General features: G+C 37.2%; 1 protein-coding gene across 16 annotated transcripts in view; it reads left to right on the top strand.

Annotated features, from left to right (window-relative positions):
• Window positions 1-20098, top strand: part of PTAR1 (protein prenyltransferase alpha subunit repeat containing 1) — a 49505-nt gene that overhangs the window by 8507 nt on the left and 20900 nt on the right. For 5 of the 16 annotated variants that reach the window (XM_045373134.2, XM_005581892.4, XM_005581891.4 and 2 more), the window contains exons 2-5: window positions 433-602; window positions 9510-9576; window positions 15829-15933; window positions 17728-17941. In XM_045373134.2, coding sequence (XP_045229069.1) covers window positions 433-602; window positions 9510-9576; window positions 15829-15933; window positions 17728-17941 — 556 coding nt within the window. Of the gene's footprint in view, window positions 1-432; window positions 603-9509; window positions 9577-10595; window positions 10652-15828; window positions 15934-17727; window positions 17942-20098 lie in introns of all 16 variants that reach the window. The other 11 variants (XM_074017630.1, XM_074017626.1, XM_074017629.1 and 8 more) reach the window with 5 other exon arrangements.

Below are 20098 nucleotides of genomic sequence, written 5' to 3'. Positions count from 1 at the left end.
TTTAATGGCTTGATTATGTGGATGGGCCATATTTATTTTACTAGTCTTGTATTGATAAACATTTAGATTGTTTCTAGTTTTGTTGCAACATTGCAGTGAACATCTGATTCATGTATTTTGGTATGGGATAATTTCTGAGCAATTGAATTGCTGGATCAAAGGTATGTTCATTCAAAATTTTGAAAGACTTTTTTTTTTAAGTTACCATCCAAAGGCAAGACCAGTTTTCACTCCTGTCTACAGAGAGTACAGCATACTCGTTTTCCCATACCCTTGCCACTATTAACATCTACCAATCCCAGTAAGTGAGCTAAATAATATTTTCAAGGAAGGGGGAAATATGTGGGGTTTTTAAAATACTCTGAAATTAGAAAAATGTTGAAAAGGTTAGTATTCTTATTTTTAATTCTTTTTTATGTTTTACATATTAAGAGATGAAATTGGCCTGATCCCATGTCCTGAAGCTAGGTATAACCGGAGTCCCATAGTCCTGGTTGAAAACAAACTGGGTGTGGAGAGCTGGTGTGTCAAGTTCCTTTTACCATATGTCCACAACAAGCTCCTTTTGTACAGAACAAGAAAGCAATGGCTGAACAGAGACGGTAAGTATGAATCATATTTTCTTCTTTTAGTTTTTAAAAGCGACACGGAATATACTAGGAAGAGCCCTTGTCTGATCAATGCCAATCCAGGTTGGCATTCCTGGATTCTAGTTCTGGCTCTTCTGTTCACTGTCTCGGTGGGTGCTAACCTTTCTGTCAAGTGAGTAGTTTGGACTCACCTGTACAAATTTTACAACCACAGTGATTATATGGAAGCCCTCAAGCAGAATTTCAGGGCACCTCCTGTAACAAGAGCAGTTCAGATTTTATCTGTTTATTTATTGGGGTCATTTGTAAGATTTAATTTGAAGGAAAATAATCTGAATGTCACTGAAGAAGACTCTAGTCCCTACAGGCTCAGTCTCTGGTTTCTAAACCTTTAGTATTTTATAGGCAGCAAAACTCATTTCCATAGCAGTCCAGATGAGATAATGTAGGCATGATGGGATGGTAGTGGTATTGTGAACCAGCCCAGTGATTTATGGATGCGCCATTCCGCTGCAAATTCCAACTGAGCTCTGGCCCTTTGTGTACTGTTCTTGTGCTGAAATGAGCAAAACAAAACTATCCAGCATTTGCTTCTTCCATTTCTCTCAGACAGTTTTTTTTTTTTTTTTTACTGCATCAGACAATCCCTAATCATTCCATCTGGTCTCTTTTCTTGGTGTTCTGCCATATTTAGCCTCCATGTGTACAAATTCTGTTTATCGTTGTATGCCCACCTCAGGTCTCACTTTTTGGGAGAAGACTCATTTAACACCACATCCTTTACTGTTTTTGTAAAGCTTCTTCCCCTTCCCTCGTCCGACAGTACCTTCAAAAGCGCTCAGTATGCCTGGAGGCTGATTTTGAATAAGAACTTTGTTTCCTTGAGAATTTTAGTTGCCAGTTTGGTAGCCATTACCAAGGGTCTACTTATGCCAGATGGTGTCCTGAGTACTGTGGGGGATAAAAAGATGAATAAATACATGGTCGCTTTATTCAAGAAGCTAACAGTTGAGTGACAAACAATCTCTTTGGGAGTGAGAGATGTAGAGAAGAGTGTTGCCTATTGTATGACATACTGATTTCCTTGAATTTCTCTCACACTATCTGTAACATACTGTCATTAATTGGTTAATAACACTTTTCCCTTTTTAGACCATAGAAAAAGACTCTGAAGGTTTAATGAGCAGTGGTTTCTATTTTCTGTGTGACTGTTTCACTCAATCCTTTGTTATATATTTTCTTATTAGAAGGCCGTGCCTAAGTTTAGTCATAGCCCAAATTTATGGCATAAACTTTTAAGGCATGGGTTTAGGGATAAACTTAAAGGTAAGCAAGTTTATCTGTTGTTAGACCCTCTTTAATTCTGCATTCCATCACCGTGCTGTAGTTTTCAATGACACTGAGGTAAAAAGTAACACCATATGGTGCCATCAAGTTATTTTTTGTCAAAGCCGTATTGTTTATGTTCTGGTGCACAGAAATGTGTAATCGAACCAATGTATAACTAACTTTAGTTGGGGGATAGAATGATTATCTTATAGAAAAGAAACTGAATTTTAAAAAGTGAGAGGCTATAGTTGCCCATTTATGTATGCTAGCTGAACCTACCCTCTTTCTGTGGTCTTCCAAGTCCTCTTCATTTCTCTTGTTTTTGTCTTTCTGGACGCTGTATTGCAGGCTTTGCTGTGTCTTCTTACCACGTAGTTTTAATAGGCTCAAGAGGAACATTGCAGAAGATCAAATGGTTAAGCTCACTCACACAAATAGCTGGCATCTAAACTTTGAATTCAGATGCAACTGTGCATGTGTACGAAAGCAGCTTTTGATTTGATCCTAGCCTGTGTCCTCATGGAAGCAGTTTTTGATTTCACTATTTTGAGGGGGATGGATAGTATGGTATCACATACTACTCAGGTTATATATTGTATTATCAGTAAATATAAGGAAGTGAATTTTGGGTTTGACAGAAAAATATATCTGAAAATGCTGAAAATAAAAGAGTATTCTGCCAGACTTATGAACTGAAGCAATTAGAGCACAGAGGTGAATCTTGCTAAGAAAAACATGTCAAAAATGTTAGGAAAAACCAATTATTTCATTAAAATGCTACACCTTTAAAACTGTTATAGAGAATATACATATAAGAAGGCCCAAGTGAAGAAAGCTGACAATTTCAGTAACAGTTTTTGAATGTCTGTCTGTGTGATCAATCATGCCAGAATCCTAGGCATCTACCTAAAAATGTATTCTGCAAATGAAGGTGACCTTTACTCCTGGGATAGACTTTTTTCTTCCTAACCAAACTGAATTCTTGTTTTCATTAACCTGCTGAATTCCTTAGATGTTTAAGAATTATCCCTGTTTAGTTAGTTAGAGATTGACTTTTGTTTGTTTGTTTTTTAAGTCTGCGATAGTAATACCCACATTCAGTTTGGGAGAGGACTGATTCTGTAATTCTGATGTTTGAGAAATCCATAACAGAAATAAGAAGCAGGAGGGAAGACCACAGCATTGGAGTTCTTTCTGGACAGAGCTCTCTGGTGCAACTCTTCAGATGTGCCTCCTGCCATCTTTTCTTGCTCCTCTCTCTTTTCCACAGCCCTCACTTAGTCTGTATCTGAGCTCTCTCTTTAAAAGCTATCTTTTGCGCTCCATTTCTTTGGCTGACCAGGCCTTCGTTATTTCTCATCCAGACAAATTTTATTACCTCATAACCGGTCTACCCAATTTCCAGGCTCTTTTGTGACCCATGTCCATCATGCCAATAGCCAGTCATTTCAGACATGCTTGAACAGCGTTTCTTAAAAACAGTTTGACCGACGCTTTTCTGGAATACATTATATGCTCATCTTATTTCATGATACACACAGGATCAATGTAGAGTTGAAACTCCTTAGCATGGTATTCAAGGCCCTTCACAGTCTGTCCCCAGTCTTTCCTCCAGTTTATATTCAGCATCAGAGGTTGCAGATTCTCAACTTGGTGTGGCTTGTATAATGTCTTAAAAATTACTTTTTATTAGTTGGATAAATCTGATTTCTGTCTTCATTTGAAAAATCATAAGGCTTGGTTGAGTATACGACTTTCTACCTGGCAACAATTGGCTGGGACATATAGCCTCTACTCTTCTTAACTGGGCACGTCTGTTCCAGTTTATCACAGCCTTTTCAAGCTCTTGAGACACTGTGGCAGAGTGTTAGTTGACACTTCTTGTCAAATTTCCTTTGGTGCTTTTTTGACATTCATTTGAACCCTAGAAGCATTTATGTTAGCAGCTATTTGATACATATGTTCATTGCAGCCACAAGCAACATTCTTCCATTCTTTGACTCTATGTGTACTACTGCCTTACTTCCATGCCTTTGCTGAGGCCAGGCTCATGTCTTAATGTTGGCATTATCAGTGTGGTTGCCAGCACATGCACGTGCATGCACATGCACACACTTAACACTGTGAAGCCTTTTTGACTGCTTCAGGAAGCAAAAATTATTCTCTGCTCTCTTATGGGAGCCCTTTATTCAGATGGCTTGCATAATAGTATCCCTTGTCACACTGTATTTTAGCTGATTATTTAAACAACCTTTTTCCTGGCTGGAATGTGAGTTTATAGGAAAAGGGATTGTGGATCATTTTTGTTTACTCAGAACCTTTACGTGTTCAACAGACATTTGTCAAATGAGTAATAAGAGTTTGTAAGCAAGAGGTTTTAGCTTAATCTGGCTATTGATTCCGTGACTGTGTGCTATAATAAACAAGGCCTCTCTGGTGTTTACCATATAGCTTTACCTCAAGCTTCACTTCTTGTGGTAACCTGAATGTATTTTGGAGGAAAAGAATTACTGATTCAAGTTGGCCTTGAATTTATTTCTAGATGCACGAAAACCTTTCTCTGTTAGAGACAGTTGTCAAATCCAGTGACCATTACCAGGTGACTACTGGCCTTGGGCCATTTCTAGAATGCAGTGCAGCAAGAAAAGCATATTGATTTTTCTCCAACTTCTGTAGCATCCTTTTATCTTCTCCCTGTTATAGCTGAAATTTAGCTACTTTTCTATGTATAATGTGCCCCGATTCTTTTTCTCCCTGTGACATGACGATGGGTTAGGCATATATTGTAGTGTGTGTAACAAAGAAACATTTATTTGCTGGTATATGTTCTAGTGTTTGGAGAGAGACCTGTTTAATTTCAAGAGACTTTCGAGATTTCAATAGCTCATATCTTTTTGGTGAAACTGCAGAGGAAATGGTATATTGTTGATGAAATTGAGAGAGTGAAATAGTTACAACCATTGATTATACATGTTCTTTTTCAGGTCTTTGTTTCAGTCCTGATCTGCAGAAGGCAAAGTAATTGCCTGTAGTGTGGTAGAGTGAAAGAGCATCTGCTTTGCAGGACAGCAGACCTGGATTTAAATTGAACTCGTCAGCACACTGAAGTCACTTAACAATGACTTAGCAAATTACTTAACCTCTTTCTTCCTATTTGCACACCAAAAGAAGGAAATACTAATCAAGACCTCAGAGGGTTGTTGTGAGGATCTCATTCTTTAATTATGTCTGATACTTCTAATCTAGTTACTTCTCCTAGTCCTTTCTCATTTCTGTCATTGCACTTTACCCCTATCTTTTATATCAGACTAGAATCTTTACTGAAGGAAGTCTTGTCTGAACCTAAGTCCTGAATGAGGAAGTTTTAGCAGTTTGTGAAAGAGGAGAAGAGAACGGCTTGTGGTTGTATATGTTACTAGGTACCACTGATGGTGGTCAAGGCTGTTGATGTTTTAAATTCCAAGACTCTTAAAAGTCAAAAAGTATCCCTCTGCTCAGCAGTCACTGCTTATCCAGCTTAGGAGGTTCTTTTGCTCCCTCTGGAGGCATCCAGTCCCAATATCATTTGTGGAACTGGACTAGGAAGTACAGGCTTTGTAACAGGAATTACCATTCAGTCCTTACTGTATGTCAGAGACTGTACTAACACTTCAAGGGTTTAGTCATCTAATATCCCCATGATAGCTCCATCTTACATATGAGAAGGACAGTAAGGCCTAGAGAGATTAAGTGATTTGCCCAAGAATTCCCAGTAAGTAATGGAGCTGGGCTGTGTCTGAACCCGGTAGCTGCTGTTGTTCTATTAGGGAGGGACCTGCCAGTAGAGGAAATGTTACTTTGATAAGTCTTCCTGTATCTTCACATAACCATAAAATGAAAAGCGGGGACTTAAGTACTTGCTGTGTCAGTTTTTGCCTTGTGCTGCTGTACAGAAGTCTCTCATGGAGGATGAACTTCTTGTCTTATGATGGAGGGAGGAGGGGAATTGTGTTAGAAGTACAAACAAACAGCAACTACCATTGGTCAGACATATTTTCTTTAATGTAAAAAGGGAGATTCCAAGGGACTATGCCAATTTACCTAGGTAGAATAATCACTTTTTAGAAAATTGTAGATGTCAAAAGAAATTCCAGAGGCTTTCCCATCATTTACAAACCTTTCCATGTAACTACTTGACTCTGAAGGGTTTTTTTGTTATTGCTGCCTATTTTACAAGTTTGGAAATTTAGACAGTTTTACTAAGGGAACAACCTCCTCATTATTCCAGACTTCCTTACTTATTTTGAAAATACTCATTTCTTGGTCAGTTAGTGATGGCGTTTAAGTGAACAATATATTGAATACTCACTATGTGTCAAAAAGCTGTGGAGAAGTGGAATGAATTTCATTGCTCTCAACACCATGAGGTTGATGTTACCATCCTTGTTTCACTGAGGTTCCAAGAGGTTAGGTTATGTAGGTAGTAAGTGGAGAAGCTGGGATTCAAACCCAGGTAGTATGGCTTTAAGGAAGGCTTATCCTCTTACCACTCCTTTGAGCTGTGGTCAGACATGGAGCTGCTTTTGACCAGGGACTGTGCTTACTCATCTTCAGCCAGCTCAATACCTGGCTTATTGTAGATGCTTACAAAATTTGTTGAGTGAATGAATAATTTGAAGATGTATTAGAGAGGACCTGCCTGCAAAAAATTTATGGTCCAATTAAGAGGACAGTATTTATGTAAGTAACAAAAGTAAGATACACACAAAACAGAGATGAGGCCAGGTGCAGTGGCTCACACCTGTAATGCCAGCACTTTGGGAGACTGACGCAGGCAGATCACCTGAGCTCAGGAGTTCAAGACCACCCTGGGCAACATGGTGAAACCCCGTCTTTACTAAAATACAAAAAATTATCTGGACGTGGTAGCACGCGCCTGTAGTCCCAGCTACTGGGGAGGCTGAGGCATGAGAATTGCTTGAGCATGGGAGGCAGAGGTTGCAGTGAGCCGAGATTGTCCCACTGCACTCCAACTTGTGCTACAAAGTGAGCCTCCATCTCTAAGGAAAAAAAAAAAAAAGAGATGAAAGATTTTTTCCAACTAGGTAGGTTAGGAAAGGCTTTAAACATTTTTTTTGTTAAATATTAGGAGATGGGAAGACATGAGGCAGAAAGAATAGCAAGCAGGTAAATCTGAATTCTGTTCAGAGAAAAGAAGGTAGGCGGGTAGGAGGTGTGTTCATAGGATAGTGGGGTTTGACTCAGGTGGAATGTAACCTGTGAGGGAAAGTAATGGAAGGCCAAGCTGATCAGGAGATTGAGACCAGGTTTCAGAAGGCTTCATTTCCTGGTACATTTTACCACTACCTTGTGTTGTAGTCATGCTCTGGTATCCATAATCTCTTGGAGAGCAAACTGTGTGTGAAGTTCCATGCATTTTTATCTTTGCTCATACTTTTTCCAGTATGGTAAGGTGGTGCCATGACCACTTTATTTATTTAGTCTTCCATGTATAATTCCACTAAGAATTAATTGCAGCTTTTTTGGTGGGCCCCAAAATGTGGTTTATGTTTCTACTTCATAATTATTTTGCCTTATATAATTATTTGTTTATATAGTTTCTCCAACTTGAGGATAACCTAGAGGCAAAATTAGGTCTTATTTATCATTACATTCAAGCACTCAGTCCTAAGGGCCTACTTTAATCTTTGTCCATAGTCAATACTTGGAATATTTATGGATTTAAACTAAATAGTGACATAGAATATTGTATTTCTTTTTCTTGATAAACATTTAGTGCCAAAAACTACTAAAAGTAAAAAAATGAAGAGGTTAATTATTCTTCATAGGCATAACGTGTTGTAATGTATGTAATGACCTAGAGGTCAAAATAAATGTGTGCTGATCCTACTGTTTGTTGCTAGTTGGAATTGAATATTTCAGTATGCTCACTAGGAATGAAATCATGGGCCCCAAGTAAATGTTAATCTCCTATTAAGATAGAATAAAATAATTGATTTTATTGTTAACTAGAGTATTTTAAAATGACTATTGGATGTGTTTATGTGTATTTGCTCTTAGATATTAAAAAGTTTATATTTTACTTAAACACTGAAAATGTCCCAATTATTATGGGTAGACATTTTGTTTGCAGCATAATTGACTTGTTGGAAACAATTTTGATGTTGACTTGGCCACATGCTAATTGGGTGACTACGGGCAAATTGCTTAAATTGCAGAATTTCAGTTTCCCTATCTGTAAAGTGGGATAAGAATATTTTGGATTGTGATTATGAGGATTTAGTGAAATAATATAAAATGAAGTGCTTACTACGATGCCTCATACACAGTAATGCTAAGTAAATGGTAATAATTATTTTTATTATTTTATTACATGGCATTTAATAAGAGCTTGATAGGGTTGCCTTAATTTAGTACTGTGCCCCTAGATAGATAACCTTAATCCTAGAATTCTTTTCAGTTTTAGTAAGACAAAGACAATATGTCTAAACTTTGCTAATTTTGTTCTTTCAAATACAGGCTTATGGTGCTTATTTGAATATATAGGAATTCTGTCAAACCATGGTAAATAAATAGCTAATGAATGTGAATAGCCAGTTCATAAGATGAACTATATGTAATAAGCAATGAAAATGTTCCTATTAGCAAATGTAAATTAAAATAAATGAATTTGTAATTTTTTATCTGTCACATTCATTTCTAAAAATATATATAGGTCAGTTATAGGGACATAAGTACACTCATGTTCCTTTTGGCAGTATAAATAGATACAGTCCATTTTAAAGACAATCTGGAAATGCTTAGTAGGAGTCATACTGAGTTTTATGTTGTTTTGACATAGTAGTTCTGCTTCAGGAAATATATCCCAAGAAAATAGCCTACAAGACAAAAAGTTTGTTTAAAAATGTTTATAGTAGTATTATTTATAACATTAGAAACAAACAGGAAACAGCCTAAAGAGTAAGGTAATTGATAGTACATAGGACTAAGGGATTGTTACGCAACTGTTAAAAATACATACTGTAGTAATATAGGAGGATACATATGAAATAATAGTGAAATATATAGAACAAAGTTGTACATTTGTCGTTGCTATACCTATGTAAAAATACGTGCAAGAAAGGATAATTTTTGCAGGAGATTGTAAATGAATTATGTTAAGTGGGTTGGATTCTGAGTGATTTTTTTTTTCCTTTTGAAAATTCACGCACACCATCAATACTTGAGATATTTGTGAAGTTAAATGAATAGTGGCATAGAAATTTTGTTTCTTTCCTTGGTAAATATTAAATTAGTACCAAAAAGCACCAAAAAAAGGAAGAGGTTAATTAGATTATTCCTTATAGGCATATTGTAAAATTGTTTGTGTCAGCTTTTAAGAGAGTTACACTTACCAAAAGTAGGAGAGGGTCTTGAGGGTAATCTTCATATCCCTGACAGCTTAGAAGAGCGTATTTATTATTAAAGTTAGTATGACATGAGATATATATTAGTATAATGTGAGAGAGAGAAAGAGAACCTTAAAGAATGAGAAGCCAAGCTTTCAAAGGTAGGACTATTTGTTTTTAATATGACTTCTCTTTATTTTAGAATTGATAGATGTCACATGTACCCTGCTGCTTCTAAACCCAGACTTTACCACTGCATGGAACGTGAGGTATGTCATTTTCATTAGTGATATGATAAAGTTTGTCCAAATTTCTGAAGACATATTAGCCCCATAAGTTGTTAGCTTTTGAAAACGAAATATAAAACATCTTACACTTATTTCTTCTACCTATTCTTTATATCTGTGACAATTCTAAATATGCATTTTGCCCCTTTTTGTGTAGTGATGTCTTCATAAACTTTCTTGCCTGAAATATAAATTGTCATGTTGAGTTACAGTATACTGTTTGTTACATGCTTTTATTTTTCCTTCATTTTTTGGGGTGGGCGAGTAATGGGCAGTCGGCATAACTGGTTGGCTTGTGAGGCATATAACATTATATCACTGGTATTTGAGAAGCACTGCAGTGTAGTGGAAAGTGTATGGGATGAGAAAGAAGGGAGTCATGCTTGACTCTGGCTTTTTCCCTGAGTAGCTGAAAGGATGGAATTGCCATTTACTGAAATGGCAATGTCTGGAAGAGTAGATTTAGGTAGGGGGTGCTTGTTATAGGTCAACAGTTCAGATTGGGACATGTTAGATTTGTGTCCAAGTAGTTGTATATTAATTTAAAGTTCAGGAAAAAGGTCTGGGCCAGATGTAAACTTGGCAGTTACCAACATATAGATGGTTTTAAAGCCATGAAACTGTTTTAAGATCACTAAAAGAGTGGGCATAGCTAGAGACAAGAACCAGTTCAAAGACTGAGCCCTGAGACATTCTAGTTTTCTAGGGTTGCACAATCCAGGACAGTAGCCACAAAGCCATATGTGGCTATTGAGCCCTTGAAATGTGATTAGTCTCAACTGAGATGTGCCACAAGTGATAAACTGCACATCATGTTTTGAAGACTAGCAAAAAATGGAAATATCTCATTAATAATTTTTATATTGATTACTTGTTGAAATTATAATATTTTGGATATATTGAATTAAATATATTTATACTTGTGTTTAATATAGCTGTTAGAACATTTTAAATCATATATGACTCGCATTTGTGACTCACATTATATTTCTATTGGACAGCACCGTTCTAGCATTTGCAAGATGAGGAAGAATCAGCAAAGGAGACTTTTAGGAAGGTACCATGAACTTAAAATTCAGAGCTTTTTTAAGGGTAGGGACCATGTCTTTTTTTTTTTTCCCCCTTTGTTTCCTTAGCATCTAACTCTAGTGCCTGTACATAATAGATATGCAGTTTGCAAATTGGGCACAGAAATCAAATTCAGTGAAAAAAAAATCAGAGTAATAGGGAAGTAGGAATGCCATTTTTATTCATGTTCTTATATTCCTCACCTATAGAGAGGAATTCAAAATTCCTTCAACAAAAAAATTCTCACTAGCATAGCATGTATGCATAGATAGGTACATACACACACACACACACACCTGTATACCTATGTGTATACACACATGTTATTCATTGTATATCCTATAAACCAGTTGAGCATAGGAGGAAAAAACCTGGTCTTAAGATTCATGGAACTTAGTCCTGTTTCATCAGTTAACTAGCAGCCGACTTTGAGTATAACTTCTGATTCTCAAGAGTTTTGTTTTTTTATCTGTGAAATAAAAGATTTGAATTAGGTGAATTTTTTTATGATTCTATTAAACTTAAAAAAAAATATGTGTGGTTTGTTCTTATGAAGGGAAGTTGCTCCATAAATCGAACTTGAGGGGTGTTTATGATGGTTCATCCTGAAAATTACTCTAGTTAGATGATTAGTAAGGTTTTGTGCTAGATGAGTAGAAAGGGAATCTTGATTTTTTAAAAATCCTTTGTGGATATTTTTAGTAAATTTTAATATGTATTAGTAAGATTGATTGACATATAAAGACATCGAATCATAGGTACATTCTGAACAACAAACTGCTAACTTCATAGGAAACTTCTCTAACCCTGTACGGTCTCTATTGCATATCAAATACACAGAACTTTATTTTTAATTGTTAGTGGATCTCTTCTATATTAATCCTGGAAGGCATTGAGTGATTTTTGACTGCATTTTTCAAACTGCTAAAGGATAATGCAATAGACGTCTAGTTCAATTTGTGGATATTGCAATCTTAGGGGAAGGAAATAGAGGCAAAAATAAGTTTCTGAACTAACCTCCTGTGATTACAGTGAGTGATACACATAATTTAAAATTTTAGCTGGTTATTTTTTTTTAAAGAAAGAAGACTGCTACTTTTTTTTTTTGCTTTGAAAATTGGTGATTTACCTGATGAAAGAGATTGACTTAGTAATAATGTCCTATTTTCTTCATCAGTCTCTGTACTTAGAGTAAGCAAAACACCTTTGAGCAACTAGAATAGTTGATGCCAAACTCCAGTGATTCATGTTCTGTACTCATAGCCTATTGGTTTAAATTGGTAACTTTATTTAATGCAGATTTGATGTTTGGTTCTGACATTTTGAGCTAAGAAACCTGAGCAAGTTACTGAACTTCTCCAGGGTTCAGTTTCCTCGTCTGTAAAATTGAGGTATTTGGCCAGGCGTGGTGGCTCACACCTGTAATCCCAGCACTTTGGGAGGCTGAGGTGGGCAGATCACCAGGTCAGGAGATCAAGACCATCCTGGCCAACATGGGGAAACCCCACCTCTATTAAAATACAAAAAATTAGCCATGTGTGGCGGCGCTCACGTGTAGTCCCAGCCACTTGGGAGGCTGAGGAAGGGGAATCGCTTGAACCCAGGAGGCAGAAGTTGCAGTGAGCCAAGATCGTGCCACTGCACTCCAGCCTGGCAACAGAGCAAGACTCCGTCTCAAAAAAAAAAAAAAAAAATTGAGGTATTAGGGAAAATTTTTTTATAGATAAAAAACGATTATGTGATTGCTATTAACTTTACCACCTATCATATTTGTCTATTGTCTCCTATTTATATATTCATTCATTTCAGTGGGCTGATGGATAGCCATTTGATACTCTGGGGCATAATCCAATACTATGTTATTTATTTTGTTGCTGAAATCATTCCAGCTGTGGCCACTGGAAGCTCTTTCGGTTGCTCCCCATGTCCCTTTTTCATATCCCACCATGTATTTTTGAGCACTTCCTTACTTTCTGGCTCTATAAGATGCTCCAGGCTCATCTTGTGTACTTCCTGTCCTGGTCCTAGAATCAGCCATTTCTAACATCATTAAAGAATGGTATTAGAAACCAAAATGTGGGTGCTAGAATTAAATGGTTTTTGAAAAACTTGTTTCATCAATATCCAACACCTACAAATGTTCAGTACTACCCCTAGCAATGTTTATCACATTGATATAAAAATTTTGCTTGATGCCATCGGGTGATCTTTTTCAGTGTCCATATATTAACATTGATTGAGGTTGTTTCAAGCTAAGATGTCTTCCCAAAAATGCTGCTTAATTCAAAATAAAGATATTACCAGAGTGCCCATATTTTTTTTCTTTTTCTTTTTTTTAAATTCTATACCTCAGTGGTCGCCCAAGGGAGTGCCCATAAGTTAAGAAACTTTGTCAAAACTCAGTTATAGGGTAAGTGCCTCTTTTTTGAAGAAAATTTTGATTATCTCCCTTTATATATGGGAATAAAGGTAGGCAGTTATAAATAAGAGGTCTTAAATTTAGCAAATGGAAATTAAGCCTAATACAATCAATTCATTATAGTAGTTGTTTTTTAAACTTTAATGGGCATCTTTTTTTTTTTGAGATGGAGTGGCACTCTATCGCCAGGCTGGAGTGCAGTGTCACGATCTCGGCTCACTGCAACCTCTTCCTCCTGGGTTCGAGTGATTCTCCTGCCTCAGCCTCCCAAGTAGTTGGGACTATAGGTGCACGCCACCATGCCCAGCTAATTTTTTTATTTTTAGTAGAGACAAGGTTTCACCATGTTGGCCAGAATGGCCTCAATCTCTTGACCTCGTGATCCACCCGCCTCAGCCTCCCAAAGTGCTGGGATTACAGGCGTGAGCCACCATGCCCAGTCAATGGGCATCATCTAAAGAGCTTGTTTTAAAACGTGTATTGCTGTGCCCACCTGAGTTTCTGACTCAGTGGGGTCTGGGCTGAGGCCTGAGTTCTGCATTTCACGTAAGTTCCAGATGATGCTGATGTTGCAGTCAGGGTTCACTTTGAGAAACATTGCTCTCAAAAGTGGTTAAAATTACATAGAGCAATATTTTCCTCCTTTTACTTTATAGATATCCTGACTTACTGTATGAACAAAATGTTACTGATTTCAGAAGGAAAAGAATCCAAGACTGCAAAAGCAATTGGCTGTTCCAAGAAAAAAAATGTATTTTATATATATATATATATTTTATATACATAATGACAAATTGGTTTCCTGAACATTGAAGGAAAATAGTTGTTTTCTTTATGATATAAAACTTTATAAATAGTATGTCACTGTTGGAAAGAAAATGTATTGTGGTATTTAGAAATTAAATTCATCTAAGTAGATATGGTGTAAGAGCTGGATTCTGGTTTTCTCTGGCTTAAACTTCTCTAAAATAAACGAATTATCAGCCCTACCACAGGAAGGACATTTTAAGATTAATAAATAATAACAAATGATCTGATTTTATTATAAAATTGTAGATACATTGAGAATTCAGTGAGAGTGTAATGTCAGCACTTATCAAAAACTTACCTGAGAAATTAAACGTAAATTGTATTTACCTGAGAAACAGGTATGGAAAGCTCTTTTTTTTTTTTTTTTTTTTTTTGTGAGACGGAGTCTCGCTCTGTCGCCCAGGCTGGAGTGCAGTGGCGCGATCTCGGCTCACTGCAAGCTCCACCTCCCGGGTTCACGCCATTCTCCCGCCTCAGCCTCCGAGTAGCTGGGACTACAGGCGCCCGCCACCACGCCCAGCTAGTTTTTTTTTTTTGAATTTTTAGTAGAGACGGGGTTTCACCATGTTAGCCAGGATGGTCTCGATCTCCTGACCTCGTGATCCACCCGCCTCGGCCTCCCAAAGTGCTGGGATTACAGGCTTGAGCCACCGCGCCCGGCCTGGAAAGCTCTTGTATGACATTCTTTATATAGTTGGTCCTCTGTATCCGTAGGTTCTGCATCCATGGATTCAACCAACTGCAGATAGAAAATATTTGGGAAAACTATTGCTTTCTGTAGTGAACATATTCAGACTTTGTTTTTCTGTCATTAGTCCCTGAACAATATAAGAACTATTTATATAGCATTTACATTGTGTTAGGTATTATAAATAACCTAGAGATGATATGAAGTATATGGGAGGATGTATGTAGGTTATATAGCAACACATTTTATATCAAGGACTTGAGCATTCGCAGATTTTGGTATCCGTGGGAGGTCCTGGAACTAAGCCCCAACAAGATACCAAGGGACAACTGATTACATTGAAGCTTTAGTTGGGCTTGAACAGTTTTAAAAACAACCAAAACATTACATTGCTTTTACTTCTGCTTATATTAATATTTTTAAAAGGAATGGCCTAGTATATCAAGGGCCATGTAAGTATTTTACCCTGTTGTTAGCTCTTTTGGAAACTTATCCAAAGTAAGAATACAAAAGAAAGAAGTCATAAGCACAAAGCTTTTCCCCCCCACGCCCCCCGATTTGTTTTAAAATAACAAAAAGTTTGAAGCAACCTGAATGTCTAACAATAAGGGAAAAGCATAGCTACTGAATGAAAACTATTTGATCATTTAAAATGTTCATTACAAAAATTATATAGAATCATGGGAAAATTCTTAAGATATAATGAGAGCAGGATATACAATTATATGTTAAAATGTATGTGTGATAGGGAAAATTCAAAAATAAAAAATGGTAATTTGGTTAGAATAGTGATTCCCCAACCATATTGTGTTTCTTGTATGTGTGGTTTTGTAATGAAATAGATGATGTCAAGTCCTATTTAGGAAACTAGACCAATTCTTGATTGGTATTGGATTTGCCCTGTAGATACGACTATCAGGTCTCATAACTTTCGGAAATGAGATAGGCCAGAAAACCCCTTTGCCCTCACACAAATAGCTAACATTTCACCTGTTGATTTAAGACCTTCTCTTTCTGCTTATTAATTTGTTATATTGGGATTATGAGAATACATTCTTGATTACTGCATGTCACATTTATGAGTGTTTTGTATCCCAGAGTGGCTTGGGCTTTTTTTCTTTCTTTTTTTGTTTTAAAATTCTTAGACATTCACTTCACAATGAGGCTATATTAAAAGCCATGTAGAACCTTTGGCTGTAAGAAAAAAGTAATGTTTAATTTTTTTTTTTTTTTTTTTTTTTTTTTACAGGAAAGAGCTAATCCTCTCTGGCACTTTAAATCCAATTAAGGATTTACATCTGGGAAAACTCGCCTTAACTAAGTTTCCAAAGAGTCCAGAAACTTGGATTCACAGGTGTGGTTAACTTAAAACATAGTACTCTTACTTAGGATTCAGAATGGCTGGAGAAAGAAACATGACATGTGAGAGGCAAGGTTACATATTGGTTCCAGAGCATGAATTCTGAAGTCAGGTTACCTAAGTTTAAATCTAGGCGCTATATAACTTGCTACCTAAGTGTTCATGGGAAATTACTTAACTCACCAAGCCTCAGTTTTCTCGTGTGTAAAATGAGAATAATAGTTACACCTGTCTCATATAGTTAACAGTCAAGTTTACATGAGTTAATGCATGTAACACTCCCACAGTGCCTGGCACATATTAAATAATAAATATTAGCTATTATTAACTCTTTGAAGCAGTTGTGGAGATTGCATTTATAGATACTCAACTGTAATGAGCAACATGGATTTTAAAAGCATTTGGTTATTTTCCTGGTAAAGATGGTGGTGGTGATGGTTGTGGTTATTAAAATTAACTTACAGAGAAAGCTAAGGGCAACTGAGGTGAATGCTGTGTACGCTGCGCTAAAGTTGCTAAAAACCATACATGCAAAGAACATTTTTAGGTTAAAAGCCTGGGACAGATAACCAGAATGCAATTTAGGTCTCTCAAAATCCTGGCCACCTGGAAGCATCTTCCTGATGAATCCTGTGTAACTACTCTTATTTGATCAAAGTGGGATGGTGTGGGCTTGCTGGTCAATACCAATAAAGAAGTTACTCTGAAATTCTCAGTTTATTAAGCCACTCTAATTTTTCTTAAATCCTGGGCATTTTTAGGATCTTATGTCAGTGCAAGGTGTTTTAGTGGTAATCATGCCTTTAGTTAACATTGCAGGTCAGCTTCTTCCAAACCACATAGTCAGTTGTATTTTCTTCATGACTAGAAATTGAGGTAGTATACCACAGAAAGGTGTATGACTGTGTGTATGGGGGTTTGGAAAGGGATGGTGGCAGAGGAAAGGAACTGTCAAATATGCATCCATCAGTTTATTGCCTTGTCTAATTTTTTTATCAAGCAATGTTTTGTTAAATAAGAAATTCCATTATTTTAAAATGACAAAATGAGTTTTCTTACTCAGTTTCCTGTACCTTTGGGTTTGAAATCTTTAGTCTAAAAAATGCTTTTGTATCAGTAAATTATTGGTACAAACGAAACCCATTAAGTAGCTTGAAACACTATTTAGTGTTTTTTATGTAAATACATGCTAATGCAAATCTTAAATAGACAAAGGGAGAATTTGTGGTTAAGGATATTTTGACACCTCCTTAATGGTTTAATGAATTGTATTTGTTACTTTCCAGATTTTATACTATAAATACAGAATTTTGCTGAGTGAAAGCTATCAGAATGCAACTTCTTGTTTGCAAACAAATGCACATAGGGTGAGGCATGCATATATAATTAAAGATGTGAATCATGACTCCTTGTAGTATTTATCAGCCATTAATTTATAACCTCTTACCACCACCACCACACACACACACCAATTGCCTTTACCTGTCCTGGCCAAGTGGAGTTTTGGGATTGTCATTTTAGAAGTAATGACATTCTCTGTATTACAGATTTTAAAGTTTTTTTTAATTTTCCTGTTTATCCATTTTCCACCCTTCATCCATACTGCTAAATTTAATATCATCGTAAACAAAACAACCCCTCCCCATCTCCAAAAATCTGGACTTATAAACAGGTATTATTTTGCATTGTCTCTGAATGGAAATTAAATTAGGGACAATGAAAACTGGTTCTTTTTCTCTCTGGTTTATGTTCTTTCTGTGTTCTCTTTCCCACATGCTACCTTAACAGGCGATGGGTGCTACAACAGCTAATTCAGGAAACCTCCTTGCCTTCCTTTATGACCAAAGGAAACTTGGGAACAATTCCCACAGAAAGGGCACAGCGACTCATACAAGAAGAGATGGAGGTCTGTGGTGAAGCAGCAGGGAGATACCCAAGCAACTATAATGCTTGGTCCCATCGCATCTGGGTTTTACAGCACTTGGCCAAGCTAGATGTCAAGGTAGGGATATTATTGTCTCCTGGGCAGACTGCCTGTCTGCCCTTAAAATCTTCTGGTAGTAGTTCATCCTCAGAAGAGCTTTGAAGGAGTAGAGAAACTGATGGTCTGGCAACTTGAGAGAATCGTGACAGCTGCTACCTCTGGAGAAACCCTGTAATTAAATGAAAATCTTGCATTCCCCACCAGTGCTGTTTTTGGCAGTCTTAAGGCTAGTGCAGTGGTAAAGCAAAGGCAGGTTTAACCAATTGAGGAAGATTGAGCATAACTCAATTTATCCTGAAACAGGAAGGGATTATTAAGCCTTATAGAACTGGAATTGCTATTTCTTGGTAGTGTTTGGTTATGTGACAATATACTAAGTCAGCTGGCTGTCTTTTCACACTTTCGTCCTCTGAAAAGAGGGAGAGGAGGGCAGGGAATAGACGATCTCACCCAGGTGTTTTTAAAATTGGCTGAGCCTGTAAATTACCTGGGGATTCCTAAGTCCCACTCCAAGCCTACTAAGACAGAATGAGGGTCGATCTAGAGATCAGTATTTTCCACTGACTCAGGGTTATTTGAATGCAGAGCCAGTTTGCAAACTCTCACAGCCTAATCCTTTCAGTTTAGAAATGAGGAGATGGAGATTTCCAGAGAATTTTAATGGCTTAGACTTAGCTACAGTTGTACCACTTATTATTCATCAGAATGAGAGCCAGGTGTCCCTTTTGCTCCTTCTTAATATACTACAGTGTCTCAGGTTTTTCTTTTCTGATGGTGTCACAGTGCCATAAGAATCTAGGGTGCTCATCTAAAAAGCTTCTCAGGCTTGAGACAGTTAAAAGAGGTCAAGTTGAAGATCGAAGTGCCCCAGCTGGTGCTTTCAGATAAGTGGGGAAGTGTTACATAATTTTAACTTACCACCCTCTTCTTCCTACATCCCTCTTCCCATGCTCCCATTTCCCTCTTTGTTTCCTGGCGAGGACAAATAGGAGACTTTTTACTTCCAGAGGATTTTAAGCCAATAATTCTGGAAGAGAAGCCTTCCACTTCCAGTTTATGTGGCTTTGAGTTTCAGGAGGGGTGGCCGCCTAATGGAATAGAAAGAGCAAAGGCTTCAAATCACATCAACCTAGGTTCAGATTTTGGCCCCACCAGCTATATGTGGAAAGCAAGGTTTTATTGTTTTCATTTATAAGATAGGGACTCTACTGTCTGCCTCAGTGTATTATGGTGAGAGTTAATTGAGTTAATGGATGTAAATTACTGGGCATCTAATAGAGGTTCACTCAATTTTAGTTCCTTTCTCTGTTCCTCTAGAGATAGAAAATTGGCTGCCAGTTTGCTTGATCAACTCAGTGCAGTTTATTCATGAAAAAGTATAAAACCCATCATACCCACCAACTGTCCTGTATACTGGGTATGGCAGTAAGACAAAAGTGTTTGCTCTCAACAAATTGAAAATCTAGTGGAGAAAGTAGACCAGCAATTACAAAACATCAGAATACAATGGGAGCACAGAAAAATGGTTCTTCATCTAGGATGGGCTTGTTGGAAATAGCTGCCGGGGGAAGGAAGATATATTGAGTCGGGAGGCGTGATTACAAGTTGTTTGGTGGGTAGTCAGGGATATGGAGTGCTTGGTGGTCATCTCAGATCTATGACTTGATGGTGTGTGGGAAGAGGAAAAAGATATGAGGAGGCTTGGAGATAAAAAGGAAGGCACAGGTTGACTGAGAAGTCTTTGGAAATTTTTCTGCCGTGATGTGAACCTTTTCAAGTGGCATTTCCATAAAATCAGGAACAAGGGGCCAAAGTGAAATTCTTGGTTACTTGAGACTATCTGGTGGTAAGGATAACTCATTAATGGTGAGCTCAGCTGCCAGGGTCCACTCTTGGGCTCAGATGTCATCACCCTTCCTTGACCTGCCCTTGGAGGAGGACTTACCATTCTTCCATTCCCCACTTGCCACTGCAACATCTCTTGCTCTTGTTATCAGTAAGGAGTCCTAAATTTACCAAATCCCCTTTCTGTTGTTATAAGCCATTGGGCCCACCTAGAACATTTACTGCTATGCTTTGTCTATTACAGGAAGTAATCACAAAAATACCAGTAGTCTAGATCAGCTTAAAAATATATATGAAATGAGCGGGCATTTTTTAACTTAAAAAATTGAA

Source organism: Macaca fascicularis, chromosome 15 (assembly GCF_037993035.2).
Source record: "Macaca fascicularis isolate 582-1 chromosome 15, T2T-MFA8v1.1".
Lineage (NCBI taxonomy): Eukaryota > Metazoa > Chordata > Mammalia > Primates > Cercopithecidae > Macaca > Macaca fascicularis.
The sequence above is the reverse complement of the archived record's forward strand: the minus strand, read 5'-3'. Positions and strand labels throughout refer to the sequence as shown.